Raw genomic sequence first — 21,043 nt, 5'->3', positions numbered from 1 at the left:
CCAGCACGAGCCCGGCTTCAGAGCACAGCTGTCCACCACGCACACGCTCACCGCGTGCCGACCCCTCACCACGCCCTGGCCCAGGGGCTAGGAGGACAATGTTAATGAGGTCACCCTCTCACTAGTGAGGGAGATGGACAGGAAAGAAGCCAAAGATCAACACCATACGGGGTGCTACGAGAAAAACAGGGTGATGTGACTGAGCATGACCAAGATGAGGGGGCAGGCAGTGGGGGGAGGCATAACTAGCTTGTATGGTAGTCAGGAAAGGTCTAGAAGGCCTCTCAAAAGAGATTATATTTGAGATAAGTCCGAAGTGTAAAACAAAAAAAAGAGCCGGGCCAGGCGCTGTGCTCACACCTGTAATTCTAGCACTCTGGGAGGCCAACACACAAGGATCGCTTGAGGCCAGGAGTTCAAGACCAGCTTGGGCAACACAGCAAGACCCCATTTCTATAAAAAATAAGAAAAACTAGCCAGGGGTGGTGGCACCAGCCTGTAGTCTCAGCTACTCGGGAGGCTCAGATAGGAGGATCTGTTGAGCCCCGAAATCCGAAGTTACAGTAAGCTATGATTGGGCCACTGAACTCCAAACTGGGTGACTCTGTCTCTTAAAAAAAAAAAAAAAAGAAGAGCCAGACTCACAAAAATATAAAGGAAGAACAGAGGCAGAGGCAGAGGTGGTATCATGGGTGGCAGGTCCAAGGGGCAAAAAGGAGGAGGACGAGGCTGGACTGCAGGAGGGTTACGGGACAGTGGCATAGCTGTGGCTTGAGAGGCAGGCGCCAGCTGGATGGCGCAGGACAGTTAAGTGTCAGAGGTACTGGGAAGTGTTGAGGGCGGCACTGACATAATCTGCCCATCTAGCTGCCGCTGAGGGGCATGGATCGCAGAGGGGAAGGAGGGGAAGGAGGAGACCAGAGGGTGGCTGCTGCAGCTGTCCAGGTGAGAAAAGGTGGGCCCGGACCAGAGTGGGACCAACAGGACCAGAGTAGGAGCAACAGGAACGCAGACAAGGGGAGGGAGCCCCCACGAGTGCTGGGGGTTAGAGCAGAGAGCGCTACTGAGGGACCAGGCAGGGCTGGGGAGGGAGGGAAGAGAGGAGCTGAGAATCAGGATTCCCACGTTCTGGTCTGAGTGGTGGATCACTGGTGGGGCCGTTTACTGAGATGGGCAGACGGAAGAAGAGTGAGTGTGGGAAGAAGTGGAGAAGCAAGAGTTCTATTTCAGTCTATCTGAGATACCTCTTGGGCTCCCCAGTGGCAATGACGCTACACAGCATGAGCCCTACAGTCAAGTCCCCTCTCACAGTAGGGCTCTCTGCTGCACCCCACAGGGGACTCTCCACGCCCTTCTGTGCTTTCAGGCACACTCGCTCCTTTCAGGCTTTTGGGAGAAGAAAGAGTCTTTCCCAGGCTGTGCAGAGAAGGTGAAGGTACACATGTCCCTGGTCGGAACCACATTCCCAGATAATTATCAAAAGTCTGAAAACAGCTGAGCTTACAATAAGGGCTGTGCTTTTAGCGACACAACCCAGACTGAAGGTGGAAACACAAGTCTGAAGACGTAAAGGACACGTACACCATTACGAACGCCATTTACAATAAACAATGTTATCCCCACAGTTTGGGAATCCAAAATCATGTAAAAAAGCTTCAGTGGGAAAATAACAACTTTCCATTTTGATTTTGATAACTCAGATTATTTTAAATGTAATGATTTCCATCTTCTCCGTGGCACGTACCTTTCACAGGTGCCTCTCCTAGCAATTCTGCCCGCTTGGAGGCATTCAGCTGGTGCCTGCTCTGTGTCCCCGGGTCCTGTGTTGCCTTTCCAGCTGACTCGGACAATACCTGGAGCAAGTGGGAGTTCCCGGAGCTTGCAGCTACCACCGGTCTGAAATAATGCACCGGTCGATAGTCTCTTGGTAACTGAGGGGGCGGGTAGATCTTAAAACAAAGCAAAGCCCAGAAAACACAGGTTTCAAGACCACGTTTGATTTAGCCAGGAAAACCCACTAGCCCTGAGCACTGTTGACCCCGCCCCTTCCCGGCCAACACTCGGCAGGGAGGCAGCACTGGACCAGCCCGGCTGGGCACCCAGCCAGCACCTGTTCTGGATGGCAGCCACGTCACCCAGTGCTCAGACGCTGCACCCCCTGCCCGTGTCTACGGAGGGATGCCAACATGTCAGTTCCACCTTATGGGAGCAATAAAGATGGTAACAGACCACACAAGGTAATGGCCTACGTGCAGAACTGGCCTGCTGTAACTGAGCAAATTTAGAAAACTGTGATTCAAAGCATAGAAAAAAAATAACTGGTTACTTTTAAATTCAGGATTTTTTTTTTTTCTGGTTACATTTCAATTCCGTATTGAAGCTGCAGGTCTTATTTTTTGATCCAAGGTATTTTTAATTTAAAAGCTAATGGACAGGCCGGGCGTGGTGGCTCACGCCTGTAATCCTAGCACTCTGGGAGGCTGAGGCGGGTGGATCATTTGAGCTCAGGAGTTCGAGACCAGCATGAGCAAGAGTGAGACCCCGTCTCTACTAAAAATAGAAAGAAATTATATGGACATCTAAAAATATATATAGAAAAATTAGCTGGGCATGGTGGCACGTGCCTGTAGTCCCAGCTACTCGGGAGGCTGAGGCAGGAGGATCGCTTGAGCCCAGGAGTTTGAGGTTGCTGTGAGCTAGGCTGACGCCACGGCACTCTAGCCTGGGCAACAGAGTGAGATTCTGTCTCAAAAAAAAAAAAAAAAAAAAAAGCTAATGGCACTAAAATTGAAATATATTTGGGAAATCTGGGCATTTCTATTACTGATGGGCATTACTGATAGCTGAACAGATAAGTTTAAAGAAAGTATTAGATAATTTTAAGTAGCTGTACTAAATGGCCTCCCTTGCTCTTGGTCTAACAAACACATATTTTAGACACTGCTAAGTAAGCTGTTTTCTAGATGTTTAAGCTACCTGAAAGCTGGAGCAGAGTCAACTCTGAACTTGGTAGCAGGAAAGCACTGACCCCTCCCTGCCTGTGGTTCTTAGGCCCAGGTGCACACTGGACTCACCTGAGGAGTTTTAACCATACTGATGCCTGCATCCCACCCCCAGAAAGTCTGATATGATTGGAGTATTCCACCCTCCCCAGGTGGTTTGTAAGGTGTAGACTGGGTTAAGCAACTAGCATGAAGAAAGTCCATAAAAGAGTGGTGTTATTGGCCAGGTTCGGTGGCTCACGCTTGTAATCCTAGCACTCTGGGAGGCCGAGGCAGGAGCATTGCCTGAGGTCAGGAGTTGGAGACCAGCCTGAGCAAGAGTAAGACCCCATCTCTACTAAAAATAGAAAAAATAGCCAGGCGTGGTGGCTATAGTCCCATCTACTTGGGAGGCTGAGGCAGGAGGATCAGGAGTTTGAGGTTGCAGTGAGCTATGATCAGGCCAATGCACTCTAACTGGGGTGACAGAGTGAGATCTTATCTCAAAAAAAAAAAAAAAAAGAGTGGTATTAACATTGTCAAAAACCCTATGTCTTATCCGCTTAGCCCAATCACCTTCTCGAAACAGACTTCCGAATCAGCCGGAAGATACTCTCGTGTCACGTCCTCACAAAACCCAGAGGAGCAAGGCAGAAAGGAGGGGGCTGTCACAACTACTCTTATCTCCTCCATTAGACCAGAAGCATTTCTCTCCCTCTGCCAAACTGTTGCTCTGTGTGGCCTCCAGACCCAGATCTGGAGCACCTGCCCGTCCACGAGAGGCTGGGTGACAGCCCTCGCCTGAATCGTTCCGCCCAAAGCCCCACCCGGCCAGGAGCTCCCCAGGAACCCCTGGCCTCCTCTGCTCTGGAGAACCACAGGCCACGCTTTAGAGGTACTTAGCAAACGTTGGTTGAATGAAAAACAAAAAGCTGATTAAAGGTCGGGACAACGGGAAACAGGATTGCTGACGAGGCAAATGGCCAGGTGCCCCTGCCGAGCCGGCCAGCACCCCACTCCCTCCTGAGCACGTGCTCGTGAGCAGGTGGCTCTGATGGGGGTTAAAAGACGAGCACTACTAGGCCTAAGAGCAGAAACTTGCAAAACTCCCCAAAACACGACTGTCTGGGAAGGTGCGTGGAGCTTTCCTCGGGACTTCACCCACCAGCATGCAGCTTCCATGCCCGCTGCAGGGGCCGCTGCCGGGAAGGGCAGGCACTGTGCCACGCAGCCGCAGAACACCAGCAGCCAGGGCTGAGGGCCACTATGCCTTTTGAGCGTTTTCTACTCTTCCTCGGCTTACCTTGCCCCTAGAGTTATATCAATTTTATCCTTCGACCAATTTCTTATGTATGTCTCATTTAATGCAAATAACCACTCACTTGAAGTTTGGATTTAAAACATCAGCAATTAGCTATTTGAACACGGTGTGGCCACTGACTGACAGTTCTAGCGCAGAATACACTTTCTTAGATGACTACCAGTCACCAGGCTGTGGCTTTTGTTTCCTTACCTATGCGTCAAGAAGCAAAGCTGTTGGCTTCTTGAAAACAGAATTTACTTATTTTTTCAATTGCTAATATAATAACTCAGATTACATAGCAGCAAATATTTCAAGAACTAATCCAGTAAAAAAAAAAAAAAAAAGTTCTTACTTTCTTAGAAGATAAAGGTTTAGACGCCAAGGAAAATCCATCCAAAATTTTGCCAATGTATCGAAGATCTTTCTCTGATTCTACAAAAATGATGTAACAGATTAATTCCAGAAGTAGAAGCAATTAGAATAAGACAGAAGACATCAGCTTTTTATCTCTGAGAACATAAATAGTGCATGTCATACGTGACATCATCCAAAGAGGAGGAAAGAACGACATGCAAAGCCCTCACACCTCTGTTGACGCAGTGACTGGCGCCCGGCCACCCCACCCTCAGCGACCCAGCTCCCCTCGGCCGAGGCTCTCAAGACAAGCATCTCCACGATACTCCCAGAAGGAGTACTAAGGTCCTAGGCCGAGGGGCACCCAGGGACATTCTCTATGGAGTAAAAGATCTCAGGAAAAACCACCCAGAGGACAAGCTGGGTAAGAACAAAACCACAACTTGAGAGGAACTGGGTGCGGAGCCACGGGGATTACCGCACGTGTTCCTTAGCAACAGTCCCAGCAGGGCACAGAGGGCAACACAACCGGGCGGCCCCTAATCTAATCTGAGCACAAACTGAAAGGTGCTTTGTCTTTCTCTCAAATGAAATTCTGACAAGAGATAAAGATCAGAAACTTTGGAAGCTGGATGACCAACGCCCTCTGACTTGGAGCCCCTCTGACTTGGAGCCGGGGCTTGTCCACCGGCCGAGAGACGCGAGGTCGACAGAGCCCCTTTGGTTTGGTCCTCAAGGCCTCCCTGCGCGGCGGTGCCGCCGGACGCCCGTACACAGAACTGCCTTTCCGTACCTAGAAGCCCCTTCTACATGACAGCCGTGAGCTCACGCAAGCCAGGCGTCCGTCCTGACGCAGGGACAGCCACGGTGCAGACCAGCTAAGGCTCTTCATGGCAGAGACGCCGCCCCTGCGCCACCACCCTCCCCACAGTCATTCCTCCTCCTGCAACTCACTGAACCTTTCTACCAGCTTCTACTACTCCCTAAAATTCTGCAGGGTAATTTGGGATTAAATTTCGCATTCTTGGAATTCTGTATTCTTTTAAAACCCAGAAATTTCATTTTTATGGATTTACTCTGAAGAAATAAACAAATGTACACAGATCAGAAGCACAAGAATATTCATTATAGCCTGTTGATCATGGAACAAAGTGGGGGAAACAATTCCAAAATCAACCGTGGGGACCAGGTAAAATACAGATTCACAGAATGAAAAGGCACAGTCATGGCTCTGGGGGGGCACACAGAAGAGGCAGTTGGGGGACGAGGGCCACAGCAGAGATGGATAAGGGGGGCAGCGGGGCTCAGGGGGAGGCACTTGCCCAGGCTTGATGGGGGCGGGGTGGGAATCGATGAGCCGGGCAGGGGTGCTGTATAAGGGAAAGTGAAAGATGTGGCTCAGAGGCAGATTTAAATATATATGTTATTATACGTTATGAATTATTATAGAATTGCATGTTAATGTTATTGATATTATTAATATATTATTGATAACATAATAACTGGTATTAATGTATTAATAGATATATTATCAATTTCATTCTCCTACCAGTTTCTAATATATGTTTAATGTATATCAATTTATGTTGTATAGTAAAAATATTAATGAAGTATTAATAGTTCTACAAATAATATATTATCTATAATTATAGATTAATTATAATATAGCATAATGATTAATATATTAATATTATATGTCTTCTTTTAAGTTGTAAAAATAACTCACAGTCTTGCTAGAAAAATCGGAAACTATAGGTAGAAGACTGCACCAGCAGCCTAACTGCCACCCAGAGGCAACACCTGCTAACACTGGGCGCCCCTTCCAGCATCTCGTACAAAACCCTGGGTTCATTTTGTGGCAGTGACGACACAGGGCTCCAAGACCTAGACACGCTTGCTGGGTGCCAGGCCTTCGCTAAGCCCCTTATATACAGTACAGTCTCCATGAGCTGGCATGTCACTGTCATCCTCTTTTCCAGGCAGGGACTCCCGGGCCCAGAGCGGCTAAGCAGCTCGCCCAAGGTGACAGCGGATAAATGGGGAGGCCAGGACTGGCCCCCAGGCGGGTGGTCTTCAGAGTTCGTGTTCACAACCGTTACACAGGCTACGTCTAAACACTGCTTGAGCTGCTTTTCTTCTTCTAGAAACGTAAAGCAGACATTACTGCGGGGTGATGCTCACACTCATGTATTCTTCTGTGATACTTACATTATTGCCGTAGGTATATTTTTTCAGATGCATTTGACAATCTAAAAAATTAGATCGACTTTATCTCAATACAGCTACAAATGCCTGCATAGATTGTTTTAGCTCAGCTCTCTATTTAGGTTGTTGTTTTTACAGTCACGTGCCGCATAACGACATTTCAGTCTACACACATACAACGGTGGTCCCACAAGGTCATAATGGAGCTGAAAAATTCCTGTCACCTGGTGATATCGTAGCTGTCATAACGTCATAGCTCAGCGCATGACTCACACGTTTGCAATGCTGCTGGGGTAACCAAACCTACTGCTCTGCCAGTCATACAAAGGTCTGGCACTACAATTATGTGCAGTACATAATACTTGATGATGACAATAAATGACTATGTTACTGGTTTATGTACGTGCTACACTATACTTTTTACCATTACGTTAGAGTGTACGCCTATTTATAAAAACAGTTAACTGTAAAGCAGCCTCAGACAGGTCCTTCGGAAGGTATCCCAGAAGGCACTGCTATCACAGACAATATATATGACATCGCCATGCGTGTTTCTGCCCCTGAAGACCTTCCAGTGGGACAAGATGGGGAGGTGGAAGGCAGTGATACTGATGATCCCGACCCTGGGTAGGCCTAGGCTAACACGTATGTTTGTGTCTTAGTTTTTAACAAAAAAGCTTAAAAGGTAAAAAATAAATTTAAAAATATTAATAGAAAGAAGCTTATAGAATAAGGATATAAAAAGAAGAAAATATTTTTGTACAGCTGCCTCTCTGCCTCGGCCCTGCCTTGACAGCTGGCTTTGGCCCTGACCTGGTCTACACCCTGCTTCTATCTTACCACCCACACTGGGCCTCTCTTCTCTCTATGTGTTTCTCACCCTGCATCTTTGACCAGCAACTCCCTAAAGCACAGAGGCTGACACTCCAGTACCAACATGACAATCCCTCCTCCCTGATATCCTGACGCTGGCCCTACCGTCGAGTGTGGGTCTATGGAATTACCTTTCTGACTTTTATATTGCCTGGGTGCTGTCCAACCATAGAGTCCATCTCCAGGCTCCTCGTCCTTCAAAACAGTGTCGTACTTGGATAGAGTTTCTGTGGCATAGATATCATCATCTTCCTCTTCCAGGGCACCTACACCAAAAGCCTTCAAAAAACAGGGTTTCAATTTGAGCTATTAAAACTTTCAGTTATGTTTGCACTGAAGGAGAAAGCTACATTAAGGGTGTGATCGAAGAGACCACACGGGCACTTCAAGATCACCAAGAGAGAAACAAATGGGAGCCTCAGATTAACAGAGACTCAAGTCTTTTAGAAAACAACAACCAGAAGTGGGCCGGGCACGGTGGCTCGCGCCTGTAATTCTAGCATTTTGGGAGGCCAAGGTGGGAGGATTGTTTGAGCTCTGAAGTTCGAGATCAGCCTGAGTGAGAGCGAGACCCTGTCTCTACTAAAAATAGAAAGAAATTAGCTGGACAACTAAAAATATATAGAAAAAATTAGCCAACTACAGACATGGTGGCACATGCCTGTAGTCCCAGCTACTTGGGAGGCTGAGGCAGAAGGATGGCTTGAGCCCAGGAGTTTGAGGTTGCTGAGAGCTAGGCTGACACCATGGCACTCTAGCCCGGGCAACAGAATGACACTCTGTCTCAAAAAAAAAAAAAAAAAGAAAGAAAGAACCTCTGAATCAATTTGAGAGAATGGGCAATCCGTAAAAGCTCTCTACCCTCCTAAAAGTGAAAAACAAAGTCTCCTGAGTAAAACTTACCCCAGTGTTCCTGAAGTGAGGCTTGCAGCACTAGGAAATAGCCCAAGAGGTCCTATAAGTCGGACCTAAACTCGAAGAGGCAGATTGCAGTTTGACTATTACTAAATCACAGGGGTGGGAGCTGTTTCCTACTCAGCGCCACTGGAGCGAGAAGGCGACCCTCTTCCCTGAGAACACACAACCTCGACCAAGAACATCAGGCACGGGCTCTCAGGAGCTCATTATTAAAATCAGGAAGGTATGTTTTACATGTCTCCAGTATCAATCCTATGGAAAACATAACCTTCCTGAGCGCCTGCCATGGGGCAAATCTGATCAGGAAAGCGTACGCATTTGTCAGTGGCTCCACCTTTATGACACAGAAACCCGTTTACCTGGCCTGAAATTCCCAATTTTCTTCCTTTACTCAGTCCAACATCTCCAAGGAGATTGCCGGCCCCCTCAGATCCCCCACTGAAAAGATTGAAGTGTTCTCCCGAAGTTCCAAACAGTGCTTGGTGGGGGTCCAGGCCCTTGTAAGCCAGTCCGTGCACATTATCTTTAGGTGTAAAATCCACAGGTGTGACATCTTTGGGTGCAAAGGTCACATTATCAGGCAAGTAGTCATCATCTTCATCCTATTTCCAATGGGTAAAGTGGAATTAGGGTGAGTCACTGCATGGCGCAAAGTAAACCCATAAAATACTATGTTAAATACAGTGATTAATTCCAAACAGAACAATTATCAAGCTTTCGTTTATGCTGCTACAAATGACTAAATCATGTCCCTGTGTCACAAACGACACTAATACAAAGAACTCCAGTTTATGACTAATCAATCAGACTCAGGACGTCTCTGGTGCTGGCATAATACATTATCTGATGTAACGAGGATAGTTTAGGGTACGAATGAATATTCCCCTGTACACTAATGGAATCTGACTTCTAAAATTATTTCTCTGACCTTAAAATTTCACAATCATAAAGTAATTGAAGGTCGGACATCCCAAACAATACCTCAGATCCCTCAGAGCCTCCAGGGGGTAACGCGCAGCCGTAGATTTTGACTCCAGGATCTGTTAAAAAAGATTTCAAAAGCGTTTGTCATGAGCGACTAAAAATAAAAAATCTGACTCACTGACCCTCTGCAGAGGCACGGGGCTGTGCTTACAGTAAGTTCTACAACTTTCGAGTGAGAGGCGGATCACTAGGGAATCGCTTTCCGCCAGCCCCTGCGCTCCACAAGTAGCCACTACTGCCCCAGCACCAAGGAGAGGCAGAAAGAAATGATCGCTGCCCTCAAAGAGTCCACTCACAGTCTGGCTGGGGGACTAAGGGCCAGGAATAAGTAGACAATAAACACGTTAAACTGTGACGCGGTTTTGACAAGGGCAGGAAACAAACTTTTCGCAGGCTGCTGGTGGGAACATAAACGAGTATTCCCCTTCTGGAAGCTATTGTGCATTACACATAAAAAGCCGTGAGATACGTGCATACCACTGGGCCCAGCAATTCCGTTTCCTGAACTCGTAGCCACTGAAAAGTATGCTGCAGAATTAACGACAACCAACATACACACCAGGTTTCTGTCGGCGCGGCCTTCTCTTCACTCTAGGACCAACTCCTTGTCCTTCTTTCCAGCCCATTTTTCTTAGCAATTCGAAACCAACAGATAATCTAGGATAAGGGGGAATGGAAAAGGGACTTTTTAAAAAAATAACATTAGCGAACAGTCTGACATAAGCAGCTTCTGAGTTCCTGCCCGGCTCCTACGTGTCTTGCCTCGGCCCTTTCCCGCACCGACGTCGGAACTGCATGACCTGCCACTCCAGCCACAGCTGGCTGCACTTGGGGTGCCTGACCTGGGGAAGCCAATCAGATGTCCTCTCTCCTGGGCCTTTGAAACGGGCACACAGGGAGTCTAGATAGTCCTTGTGAAGGACCATGAAGGTCTGAGGCTGGCACATCAGGTCACATGCCCAGGAGCAGAAAAGGAGGTACACAGAGAGGGTAGAATGAGGCAACAGGAGAGGACCCACAAGGCCCGGGAGGAGAGTGGGGAAGGGAAGCCACTGAGGTTCCTAACAGCTCTCCAGCCCCTGTGAGCCCCAGCAGTGGGGCTGGCGGCTAGAGGTCTTGAGTACTCTACGCAGTGATGGTGCAAGACCCTTTTGGCAAAACCCCCCTTTTCACTTAGACTTTTCGCCTAAGAAGCCTTCTCTTACTTGCAGTCGAGCTATCCCTAAGTAAGATGCCCATACATGTGCAAAGCACGGACGCTAAGATCGCAACGGTCAGAATGAAATTCTTCTCACTTTGCTGGCGTTACGAAGTCATCAAGCAGGGTGGCTCCAGGAATGGGGGCAGCAGCAGCTGCCAACTGCCTGGCCTTTTCTCGTATTCTATCTTTGGTTTTTGAAGCAAAATCATCTGTGGTAACAATCGCTTTAGGTGCTATCCCAAATTCACTGAGATCCTTCAAAAAAAAAAATTCAAACAGAATTGCATTATTTGGGAAATAATCAAACATGATATATCACATAAGCTTTATTTCTTAAAAAAAAAAAAAGTTAAAATGACAAAATTTAGCTTCGGATCAGCAGAGCAGCAGACTCCACACGTTGACTTTGGAACCTTATCCCCACATAAGGTAAGACCAGTGGCCAAGGGCAGAGAATGACAGTTGCTGTTCAGCGGGGCCACAACAGGCACTGCCAAACTGGAAAGATGAGAAGAAAAGGCCCTGTTCTTCCTGACAATATTCCAAAAGTCAGTGTGAAGGGGACAGAGCTGAGATTCACAGTCACTGAACGTTTGTGAGAGCCACGGGCCGGGCCTTGGGTCAGGTGCTTTTGCATGGGCTGGAGCAGCTGTTATTGTGGCTCGTCCGGCTGCTTTCCCCTCCTCTCTTCCTGCACAGCTCTGACGCTGTCCACCACGCACTTCGGGAGTGGTGCCCAGTGTCGGGGGCAGGAGGGCAGGCTTAGGGGATGGGGCTTTGTGTCTTATCTAAGCCAGTCATTGTGATCCCATTTTCCTTGCCAGGGACTGCTTTAGGAATGGGCATGTCAAACCATTTGCCCAGGCAGATGTAGAGAAAATTCACTGTAGGACTTATGTGAAAGGTTTCTTTGCTCCCTAGGAAAGAAACCAAGAGTAGCCAGACATGGCGGCGAGTGCCTGTAGTCCCAGCTACTCGGGAGGCTGAGGCAGGAGGATAGCTTGAACCTAGGAGACTGAGGTTGCTGTGAGCTAGGCTGATGCCACGGCACTCTAGCCCGGGCAACAGAGTGAGACTCTGCCTCAAAAAAAATAAAAAATAAAGAAAGAAACCAAGAGGAAAGTCCTCCTATTGGGTAATGTCACTCTGGATGTGCCACCTGGAACTACTGCTGCCGTCTTGCAGCCACAAGGACAGGTAGCGTAAGGACAAGCTGACATGCAGAAAATGACTGAGAAGGCCGGGCGCAGTGGCTCATGCCTGTAATCCTAGCACTCTGGGAGACCGAGGTGGGCGGATCGTTTGAGCTCAGGAGTTCGAGACCAGCCTGAGCAAGAGCGAGACCCCATCTCTACTAAAAATAGAAAGAAATTATATGGACAGCTAAAAATATATATAGAAAAAATTAGCCGGGCATGGTGGTGCATGCCTGTAGTCCCAGCTACTCGGGAGGCTGAGACAGGAGGATCGCTTGAGCTCAGGAGTTTGAGGTTGCTGTGAGCTAGGCTGACGCCACGGCACTCACTCTAGCCTGGGCAACAGAGTGAGACTCTGTCTCAAAAAAAGAAAAGAAAAAAAAAAGAAAAAGAAAATGACTGAGAAGAGTGCCTGGGGCCTCACTGACATCTAACTTCTTGCTACCTGAGATACGTTTTCTTACGGATTATGCTACTCAAAAAATGAAGGCGACCTCTTTTTCCTCTTACCCACAGCCTAAAGCATGCTGATATAAGTATTTTATCATGGATACGTAAGTATTTTATCGTGAATAAATCCATCATTGGGCCCTAAGGTAACAGAAGTTTAATTTGGTCCGGTCACTCCCTGTTCCTTCAACTGCAGTGCGCGTAAGTTACTGGGGAAGCTGCCGATTCAGCACCACGGATTCTGCACTTTGGGGGCAACTGGGGCTTTATTGAGCAAATCTGCCGGTACGTGACTTTCCCTTTATACTCCTGACTTTAGAAACTGGCCCCTTCATAAAATGCTGCTCCAGTGAACAAGAACCCACTGGCGAACAGGGCACTGTAGTCCAAATACCTAAGAGACTAAGCCTTCCAAACAAAGAGGAAATCGTACATCGGACTTTCTGGGGAGGGAGAAGGCACTTTAACAACCCACCGCGAGCAGTCCACCGTTTAACTGGCAATTCAAGCTTTGCACACCCACCTCTTCATCCATAAAATCTTCAGGACCAAGAACAGATTTGTCGGCTCTGTTCTGTCGTGAAGACACAAAGGTGGAAGGTGTCCATCCTAGAAAGAAAAGAGTTTAGAACTTTACAATACTAGACAGTATTCTGGTCTATAACTAAATAATTAAATAACACATGTGGACTTAAACTCCACATAACTACAAACTCTTAGCTACTTCCCATCTCACTGCTTATATATGCATAATTACTCCACATAAACTTGTCTTTAATTCCTATATCCCCTGTTGTCAGAACTTAACAGATACAGTGAGCTTTCCCTGTAAGAACTTAAAACCAAGAGAAAACAAATTATATGTTGAAAGTTAAACTGTGAAATGAACACAGAAAGATACAAGGTCACCTTAAAGTGCAAGACCACTCTGAGGCCAGCAGGATAGCAGTCTGCATTAACACATTAACATATTTAAAGAAACAATCTGTCAAGCTGTAATAGCCACAAAAGGACGGATGGGCAGAGTCACAGAAGCAATCTAGGTGGCATTCAGGGTACCCTGGCCCAAAGACTCCACCTGGCTGGTCCAAAGGCAATGGCTGTGCCAGGCCCCAAATGCCATCAAACACCTGATGTCCTATAACTAACACCCTTGTTCCCTGACCATGGTCACCAAGCAGGTGCCATATCTATAGAGAGAGAATGCTCCGGAAGTCAAACATATCTGTAACCTCTGCAGATAAACTTTTTTAGTTTTCTCTACGAGTGATGCACCTCCTTTCTGATTCCGTCCAAGGGTCTTGTGGAGCTAAGGAATTGGGGAAGGTCTACTCTTGGCGGGTGGGTGGAGCAGGCTTCTGAGTCATCCTGGGAGATACCCCAGATGGTGAGACCCAGCTCTCCTGGGTAACACCCTGGGCCCAGCAACTTCCTCACTTTGGATTTCTAGAGTCTTTGTCCTACTTCTGTACAGACCTTGAGTCTGTCGCTCCTGATGATAAAGAGATAACCCAGTGTACTAACTTATCACAGTCTCCCTGATTAATTTCCCATAAGGAAACATTTGAGTCGGTTCTACTTTTGAATTATGATATACAGCGCAGTTATAATTACAACACACAGATGGGGTTGTTTCCTTTTTTGAAAAAAAATTTCTTCAGAATAAAGTGCCCAAAGTAGCATTATCAGATCAAACTACTTTCCAGAAATACTGTCTACAATTACTCAAGAGCCAGCCACATATTAGTGTGCTTCTTTCTTTGCAAATCCTTCTGTCATTTTTACCATTTTAATAGGTGTTTTAGTTTAACAGTGTCCTGGTTATTTCAATTTGCTTAATAAGAAGGCTGAATATTCTACATAGCATTTCTATCTCCTCTCAAGTAAACTGTTCGAACACTGTGACCGTTTGCTCATTAGGGACTGATGTTTATACATTCTGGATATTGAACTTTAACCATCTTATTTACCCCAAGTATTTTTCTTGTGTTACCTTTTTTTCTTTCTTACACTGCCTTTCTTCTTTATTTTACTAGTACAGCTGCATAAAAGTTCTTTTTAAATACACACAAACACATATATGTGTGTGTGTATATATAAAAATATATAAATACTTATATATATATAAAAGAGACCTGGCCCATCTTTTTCTTTCTTTCTTTTTTTTTTTTTTTGAGACGGAGTCTCACTCTGTTGCCCGGGCTAGAATGAGTGCTGTGGCATCAGCCTAGCTCACAGCAACCTCAAACTCCTGAGCTCAAGTGATCCTTCTGCCTCAGCCTCCCGAGTAGCTGGGACTACAGGCATGCGCCACCATGCCCGGCTAATTTTTTCTATATATATTTTTAGTTGGCCAGATAATTTCTTTCTATTTTTAGTAGAGATGCGGGTCTCGCTCTTGCTCAGGCTGGTCTCGAACTCCTGACCTCGAGCGATCCACCCGCCTCGGACTCCCAGAGTGCTAGGATTACAGGCGTGAGCCACCACGCCTGGCTATTTCTTGATAATTGTTATGTGAATTAATCAGTTCATCTTCTATTCATAACTGAAACATACAAAGCCATCTTCTTCCAGTTCAAAAAAATGCTTCTAGGTTAAAACATTAAAAAAAATATTTTAAACAATATGGAATTTATTATACTACATAATGTGAAAAATATAATTGATTTTTCTCCAGGTCAAGAGCACATAGGAACCAGTCATGCTGTGGTTCCCAGTGACTGGGGAGACCAGCTGGTGACACTATGCTGGCTCCTTAACTTCTCTGAAGCTCGGTAGGTAGCCTCATCTGCAAGACAACTATGACACCTGTCCTCCTTACTCACTCACTGAGTCATGAGAGACAGTCAATAATTAACAGAGAGAATCTACATAAGAGTACTTTGTGCATGGCAAGAAAATACAAAACCGAAGTCACTATTATCATTTAGTCATCTGGTTAGAATGTATCTATTTTTTACAAAGTGAAAGAAAACTCCTTCAGCTTCAGCTTGCAATCACTAAACAACACACAAACTGACTCTGTAAACACTTCAAACATTCTAACAACACAAAAGACTACACAATATATGTACTAAAATGTTTAAAGAAGAAGTTTTTAAAAAGTGGGGGGTGGGGTAAGATCTTACAATAATATTTCAATCATTTGCTTTGCAATATAATATCTATAAGAAGGAAAATCATACCTTCCTTTGAGCCAACAGTGTTGAAGTACCCAGCAGAGAAACCTCCGCTAAAGGCTCCATGAAATCGTTTGTATCTTCCTTTTTCATCTCTGACAGTCTGATCCTGAAGAGGAATTGGTTTCTTTGGTCTTTCACCTGAAAAAAAGTTTTTTGTTGAACGACAAAGAGAGGAGGGGATGGCGAGTTAGAATTTAGGGAAAATGATGTTTCTTAAACATAGTAAGTTGTTCACTTCTTATAACTTCAAATATAACCATTTTTTATAAATCGTTGTTCTTACACTTTACTAGTTTATATGGTCTAGAAAACACTATATTTTATCAAGCTTATGTTAGAACTATGTTTTAGTAGAAATGGGCTGCTTTTCCCACTAAATGGCATTACAAAAACCAGATTATACTGCGGGGAATGCTCAAATAGACGGGCTCAAATAGAGGGCTCAAATACTTCCATACCTCTTCTAGAACTTCACAGCATCCCTGACTCCAGAATTTTTCCTTAGGTATTGCCCATTTTCCACAACTGTTAAGAATTTCCTTAATTTCTGTGAATCTCCTAATTCCATAATTACTGTTCTTTAAATTTTTCCTTTTCCTACTTTGTTGAAAGGGCTGGGTTGTTACGTCACACAAGCAAAGGGCGTTTAATACATTTCAGGCCTAGTCTAAAAATTCCTTAGGTTTAAAGTTCCAGGTACTATGGCACAAATTACTGCCTAAGTTTATCTACTGCAATCCAAAATCCTGAATTTATTAAAAAAAAAAATCAAGTTAACTTCAAACATTCAGAACAGAAAGTAGGTTATATAATGGTTAAGGGTATGGGGTTGAGAGTCATAGTGCTCTGGATTTTAAAGCCACTCCACCTTTACTGGCATGGACTTTGGACAACTTCACCTCTTTGTGACTCAATTTTCCGCTGTAAAATGGGAATGAGATTCATAGTAATAGCTATTTCATAGAGTTGTTAGCAAATTAAATAAGCTCATAAAGCAAGAAGACAAGAAGACATACAATAAGTACAAAATAAGCTCATATAGCAAGAAGACATACAATAAGTACTTTAAAAGTGCTGGCTTCTATTGCTAGTGTTATTATATACAGTAGGTAAGAGATGCCCTAAAGTCCATGTATGCCTGTTACTTCAATAATTAAGCCAGTTCCTACTTTTGAAAAGGAGAACAAAATGTAAAGGAACTTCTAACCTCACAGTCCTAAATTCTTACTTACAGCTTGTAAGGTCTTTGGGTCACACCTGGAGTAAAACCCACAGCAAGGTAGTCAAGAGCTCAGGATCAAAGGCCAGGAGATCTGAGTTCAAATCTCCTTGCTCTACTGCTCGTTAGCCTTGTGGTCTTGGGCAAGTTACTTAGTTTCTCTAAGCCTCGGCCTCCACAACTGCAAAATTAGGTTAATAACAAAGCCCATCTTTGTAAGGTGGTAACAAGGATTAAATATCACGTGTAGACAGTTGAGCTCAGTGCCTGGTTGTAGTGAAGCTCAATCAATATCAGCTACAATGTCTTTTCATTCTAAAGAACCAAATTACAACTTGGGTCCCCTAATCCAAGATTTTTACTATTTCTTAGAACTGCAGCTCACATACTCCCTTACTGCATGAGCACCTGGCATGAGTCTTGGCTAAGGCGGAGTTTCTCAATCGCAGCACTATTGGCGGTTTGTGCCTGATAATTCTTTGCTGTGGGAGGATGTTCTGTGCGCTGTAGGATGTTTAGCAGCATCCCTGGCTGTAACACTAGGTTCCAGTAGCAGCTTCCCCCGCCTGCACAGGCAAGACAACCAAAATGTCCCCGACACTGCCAACTGTTCCCAGCTGAGACCCCCTGGGCTAAGGTGAGAGAGAGCAGGTCCTGCCAGTGCTAGGTGCTGTGCTTGCTCTGTTCTCCAAGTGCTCCTGATCTGGAAGGGGAGATAAGATCTGCAGACAGCTAAGTGGAGCCTGTGGTAGCAGAGGATGAGGGCCAACAAGCATGGCCAACTATGTCCCACAGGGCTCCTGAGGAGAAGGCGCCGCCTCTAACTACAGTGGACACGAACACTCCAGGGGGAGGTGGTATTTTAACCAGGCCAGGTTGTAATTACTGCTACTAATAACAAGGAATCCCTTCCCTTCAAACATATTATCTCAGTTATCACACCCCGATAATGACACTGATTGGGTAACTGCCCTGAGGTCCACAGTTAATAAGCACAAAGCTGAAACCAGATCTCAACTCTGTCTCCAAGCCAGGGATGCCACCCATACTGTCCCTCACTCATTCCCCAACCAAAAGTTTACTGGGGGCTTGCTATGGAAGTGACCCGGTTCTAAACTCCAGTGGTAGAAAACTAAACACAACTCTGTCCCTGTTCTCAGTGTGCTCAGAGCCCAGCAGAAGAGACCTGCATGTACTGGAGCAAAACCGACAACGTGAAGGACCACAACATCAGCCACCCTTAGGCACGAGCAGCACGTTCATAGCTGCAGACAGGGACGTGATTTCCAAGGAGGCATTGACTCCCATCAGTAAATAGAAGGAGATACAAAAGGGCAACATCAGGTGTGTTGTTAAAGTAGTCCAGTCTGACTAGAGGACAGGGAAGGAGTAGAAGATGGAACCAGAAGGGGACATAGTCCAGAGAGCCTTGAACATGGAGCTATAGGGTCTATGGCATGTTTTGTGGGAGAGGGAAGCTGTGGGTAGTTTCAAGTGAGAGTCACAGTATCAAGGAGGAGGAAAATGGCCCTAAAATTAATCTGGATACAAGATGAGCTGGAGACAAGAACTCTACCACCAACTGAAAGTGTCTAAGGAAAGAGTAGGTTAGTACTTGTGCCCCTTCCTTTCAGGTCAGAAGGCCTTTGTCTGTAAAGTTTAGCCACTGTCCCTAGGCCCCGCCCCCTGGCTAATTCTTAACTAATAAATCTTTCTGTTAGGGCCAGAAACTTTAATTAAGGTGTAGAGTCCCTCCTCTACCAATGTTTGCCTAACCTGTCACTAAAACTTCAAAGCAAAGAGTACAAGTGATTATTGGTCTAGTATGTTTTTTTTTCTTTCTTTCTAAATCAAGTCCTCTTTGAAGAGGTCCAGTATGTTATATTGTAAAATGAAGCCAAGAGTGCACTTAAACTGCAAAGTACTTAGAAAACAATGAACTAATTGTCAAAAATGTCTATTGCTGAGAAGTTAAAGGATACTTTTAGGCCAGAAAAAAAAAGTCTACAAATCGAAATTCCCTTCCTTCCACCTCAAAAGCATGGTTGGATCATTGGGCTTCATTTCAGAATTTTTGTGCACCACCAAAAGAGGAAGAATTAGAAAAATATAAGGTCAAATAGTAGAGGACTTACCAACCTATCACTTCATAAGGAAACAGCTATGAGACCAGAAATATAGAAATGATATGAATAGCTGCTCAGCACGACTATAATCACCCCACCCATGCATGCTTCTCTCTCGGCCTCTTCTTGCATAGCTAAATTCTAACCAGTCTGCAAGGAGCTCACCATGGCTCCTCAGGCTCCCTGTCAGCTTGTGTAGGTTATCTCCTGTCCATGCCACACATTTTAGCACCTGCAAACCTTATAATTTTGTTTTCAATTAAGTCTGGAACTCCTCCTCTAATAAAGGATCTTTAACACATTCTTTCAGATCATGGAGTGATATGCTTTGCCAATAAAGCTAATGTGGTTTTAGGCTATACTAAAGAAATACAATCTGGAATGAGGGACACACTGGTGACGATGGCCCTGCTTTACCCACAGTCTGGTATACTTGAAGATAGATCTTTCATAAATGAGGGCTGAGGGGACTTTAAACTGAATGTGTTACAGCACTGAGGATATTGAGTGTGGGCCAAGGGCTGTCTCAGAGGAAATGCAAGGGCTATCTTCAAACATATAAAAAGCATTCGGGGCAGAGCATGGTGGGTCAGGCCCATAATTCCAGCACTCTGGGAGGCTGAGGCAGGAGGATTGCCTGAGGCCAGGAGTTTGAGACCAGCCTGGGCAACATAGAGAAACTTCCTCTCTACAAAAAACTTTAAAAATTAGCTGGGCATGGTGGTGTGTGCCTGAAGTCCTAGCTACTCGGGAGGCTGAGGCAGGAAGATCTCTTGAACTCAGGAGTTTGAGGCTGCAGGTGCCACTGCATTCCAGCCTAGGTGACAGAGTGACAACCTGTCTCAAAAAAAAAAAAAAAAAAAAGATTCAGTAGTACTGGCCCTACTTCTGTCCTTTCTCAGCCTTTTGTAAGCCGAGGGCAGAATTTTCTAATAATTAAAACTGTCTGTATGAGATAAAAGGGGCATCAGTGGAGATATCCCAGAAGAAGTACCAGCCTGGCAGGATGCAGTCAGAGTGGGAAGAGGGAGGGGACTCCCACCAACAGGAGATCTGCAAGTAAATTCTGGACCAACAATTCCACCATGCTTCCTCTGTCTTCCCCAAAGGGCTAGCAGAGCCATTGGCCCTCACTGGACACTCAGTATATAATTTGCTGAACAAATCAAGTCATTAAGTGGAACAGACCAGAAACACTGCAGAGAACCTTGATTCATCTTGATCTCACCCCCACATTCCACGAACAAGTCCACTCAGCTGTGCTTTCAAAGTACATCTGCACCCAGACCCCTACTTACCGCCACATCGTCTAACTCTCCAGTCCATGCAACTATCTTCTCCAGACCTCTTTTTACTAATCTTGCTTTACTCTTACCCACCCCCAACCAACCTGTTCTCAAAATCAAAAATAGGATAATAGTAAAAATACACGTCTCCCTGTGTAAACCGGCCCCCATGACTTTCCTACACTTAATATAAGATCCAGCCCGGCCTGACCCTCTGGCATCATCTTCTACCTGTCTCCCCCTCTGCTCCACCCACACCAGTCCTACCCATCCTTCAATTTGCTAAACTGGCTCCCACTTCAGGGTCTTTGCGCTTGCTGTTTCCTCCCAGAAATGCTTCCCCCCTCACTCCACTCCACCCCCGATCTTCCCATGGTTGGCTTCTTCCTCGTTTTCAAGTCTGAGGTCAAACACCTTGTCCTGGAAAAGACATTGCCTGACTGCCCCCCGTCTCACACGAGCTGTTTTGTCATTTTCCTATCTCCCGTCTCACTAGGTCTCTTTCTGTCCCCCTAGAATGGGAGCACCCGAGAGCGCGGCGCACGCCCTCCTAGTCGCCGCGTCCCCAGCGCTGGCAGCGATCAAGCCACGGCCCAGCTCCAAATTGCGCGTCTGTGCACCGATCCTGCACCCCTGGCCTGTCGTTGACAGACTCTGTCGCCCACTCCGGCCCGCACCTTCTTCCAGAGGCTCCAGGCCGGTCCCATAGCTGACCAAGTCCTCGTCGCTGTCACTATGCAGCGCCGCCATCCTGCTCGTTTCCGG

The 21,043-nt window shown here is 45.9% G+C and overlaps 1 protein-coding gene across 2 annotated transcripts in view; it reads right to left on the bottom strand.

Annotated features, from left to right (window-relative positions):
* GPATCH1 (G-patch domain containing 1) overlaps window positions 1–21,043 on the bottom strand; it is a 34,960-nt gene extending 13,917 nt beyond the window's left edge. The window contains exons 1-10 of one of the 2 annotated variants that reach the window (XM_069457503.1): window positions 20,956–21,043; window positions 15,651–15,785; window positions 12,989–13,074; window positions 10,914–11,074; window positions 10,178–10,275; window positions 9,616–9,674; window positions 8,994–9,236; window positions 7,848–7,995; window positions 4,637–4,716; window positions 1,745–1,949 (exon numbers count right to left, since the gene is read on the bottom strand). In XM_069457503.1, coding sequence (XP_069313604.1) covers window positions 1,745–1,949; window positions 4,637–4,716; window positions 7,848–7,995; window positions 8,994–9,236; window positions 9,616–9,674; window positions 10,178–10,275; window positions 10,914–11,074; window positions 12,989–13,074; window positions 15,651–15,785; window positions 20,956–21,028 — 1,288 coding nt within the window. In that variant the 5' untranslated portion in view covers window positions 21,029–21,043. Of the gene's footprint in view, window positions 1–1,744; window positions 1,950–4,636; window positions 4,717–7,847; window positions 7,996–8,993; window positions 9,237–9,615; window positions 9,675–10,177; window positions 10,276–10,913; window positions 11,075–12,988; window positions 13,075–15,650; window positions 15,786–20,290; window positions 20,393–20,955 lie in introns of those variants that run through there. The other variant, XM_069457504.1, reaches the window with a different exon arrangement.

The sequence above is a fragment of the Eulemur rufifrons genome, chromosome 24 (genome assembly GCF_041146395.1).
Source record: "Eulemur rufifrons isolate Redbay chromosome 24, OSU_ERuf_1, whole genome shotgun sequence".
NCBI lineage: Eukaryota > Metazoa > Chordata > Mammalia > Primates > Lemuridae > Eulemur > Eulemur rufifrons.
Note: the sequence above shows the minus strand (reverse complement) of the source record. Positions and strands in the feature narration are given on the sequence as shown.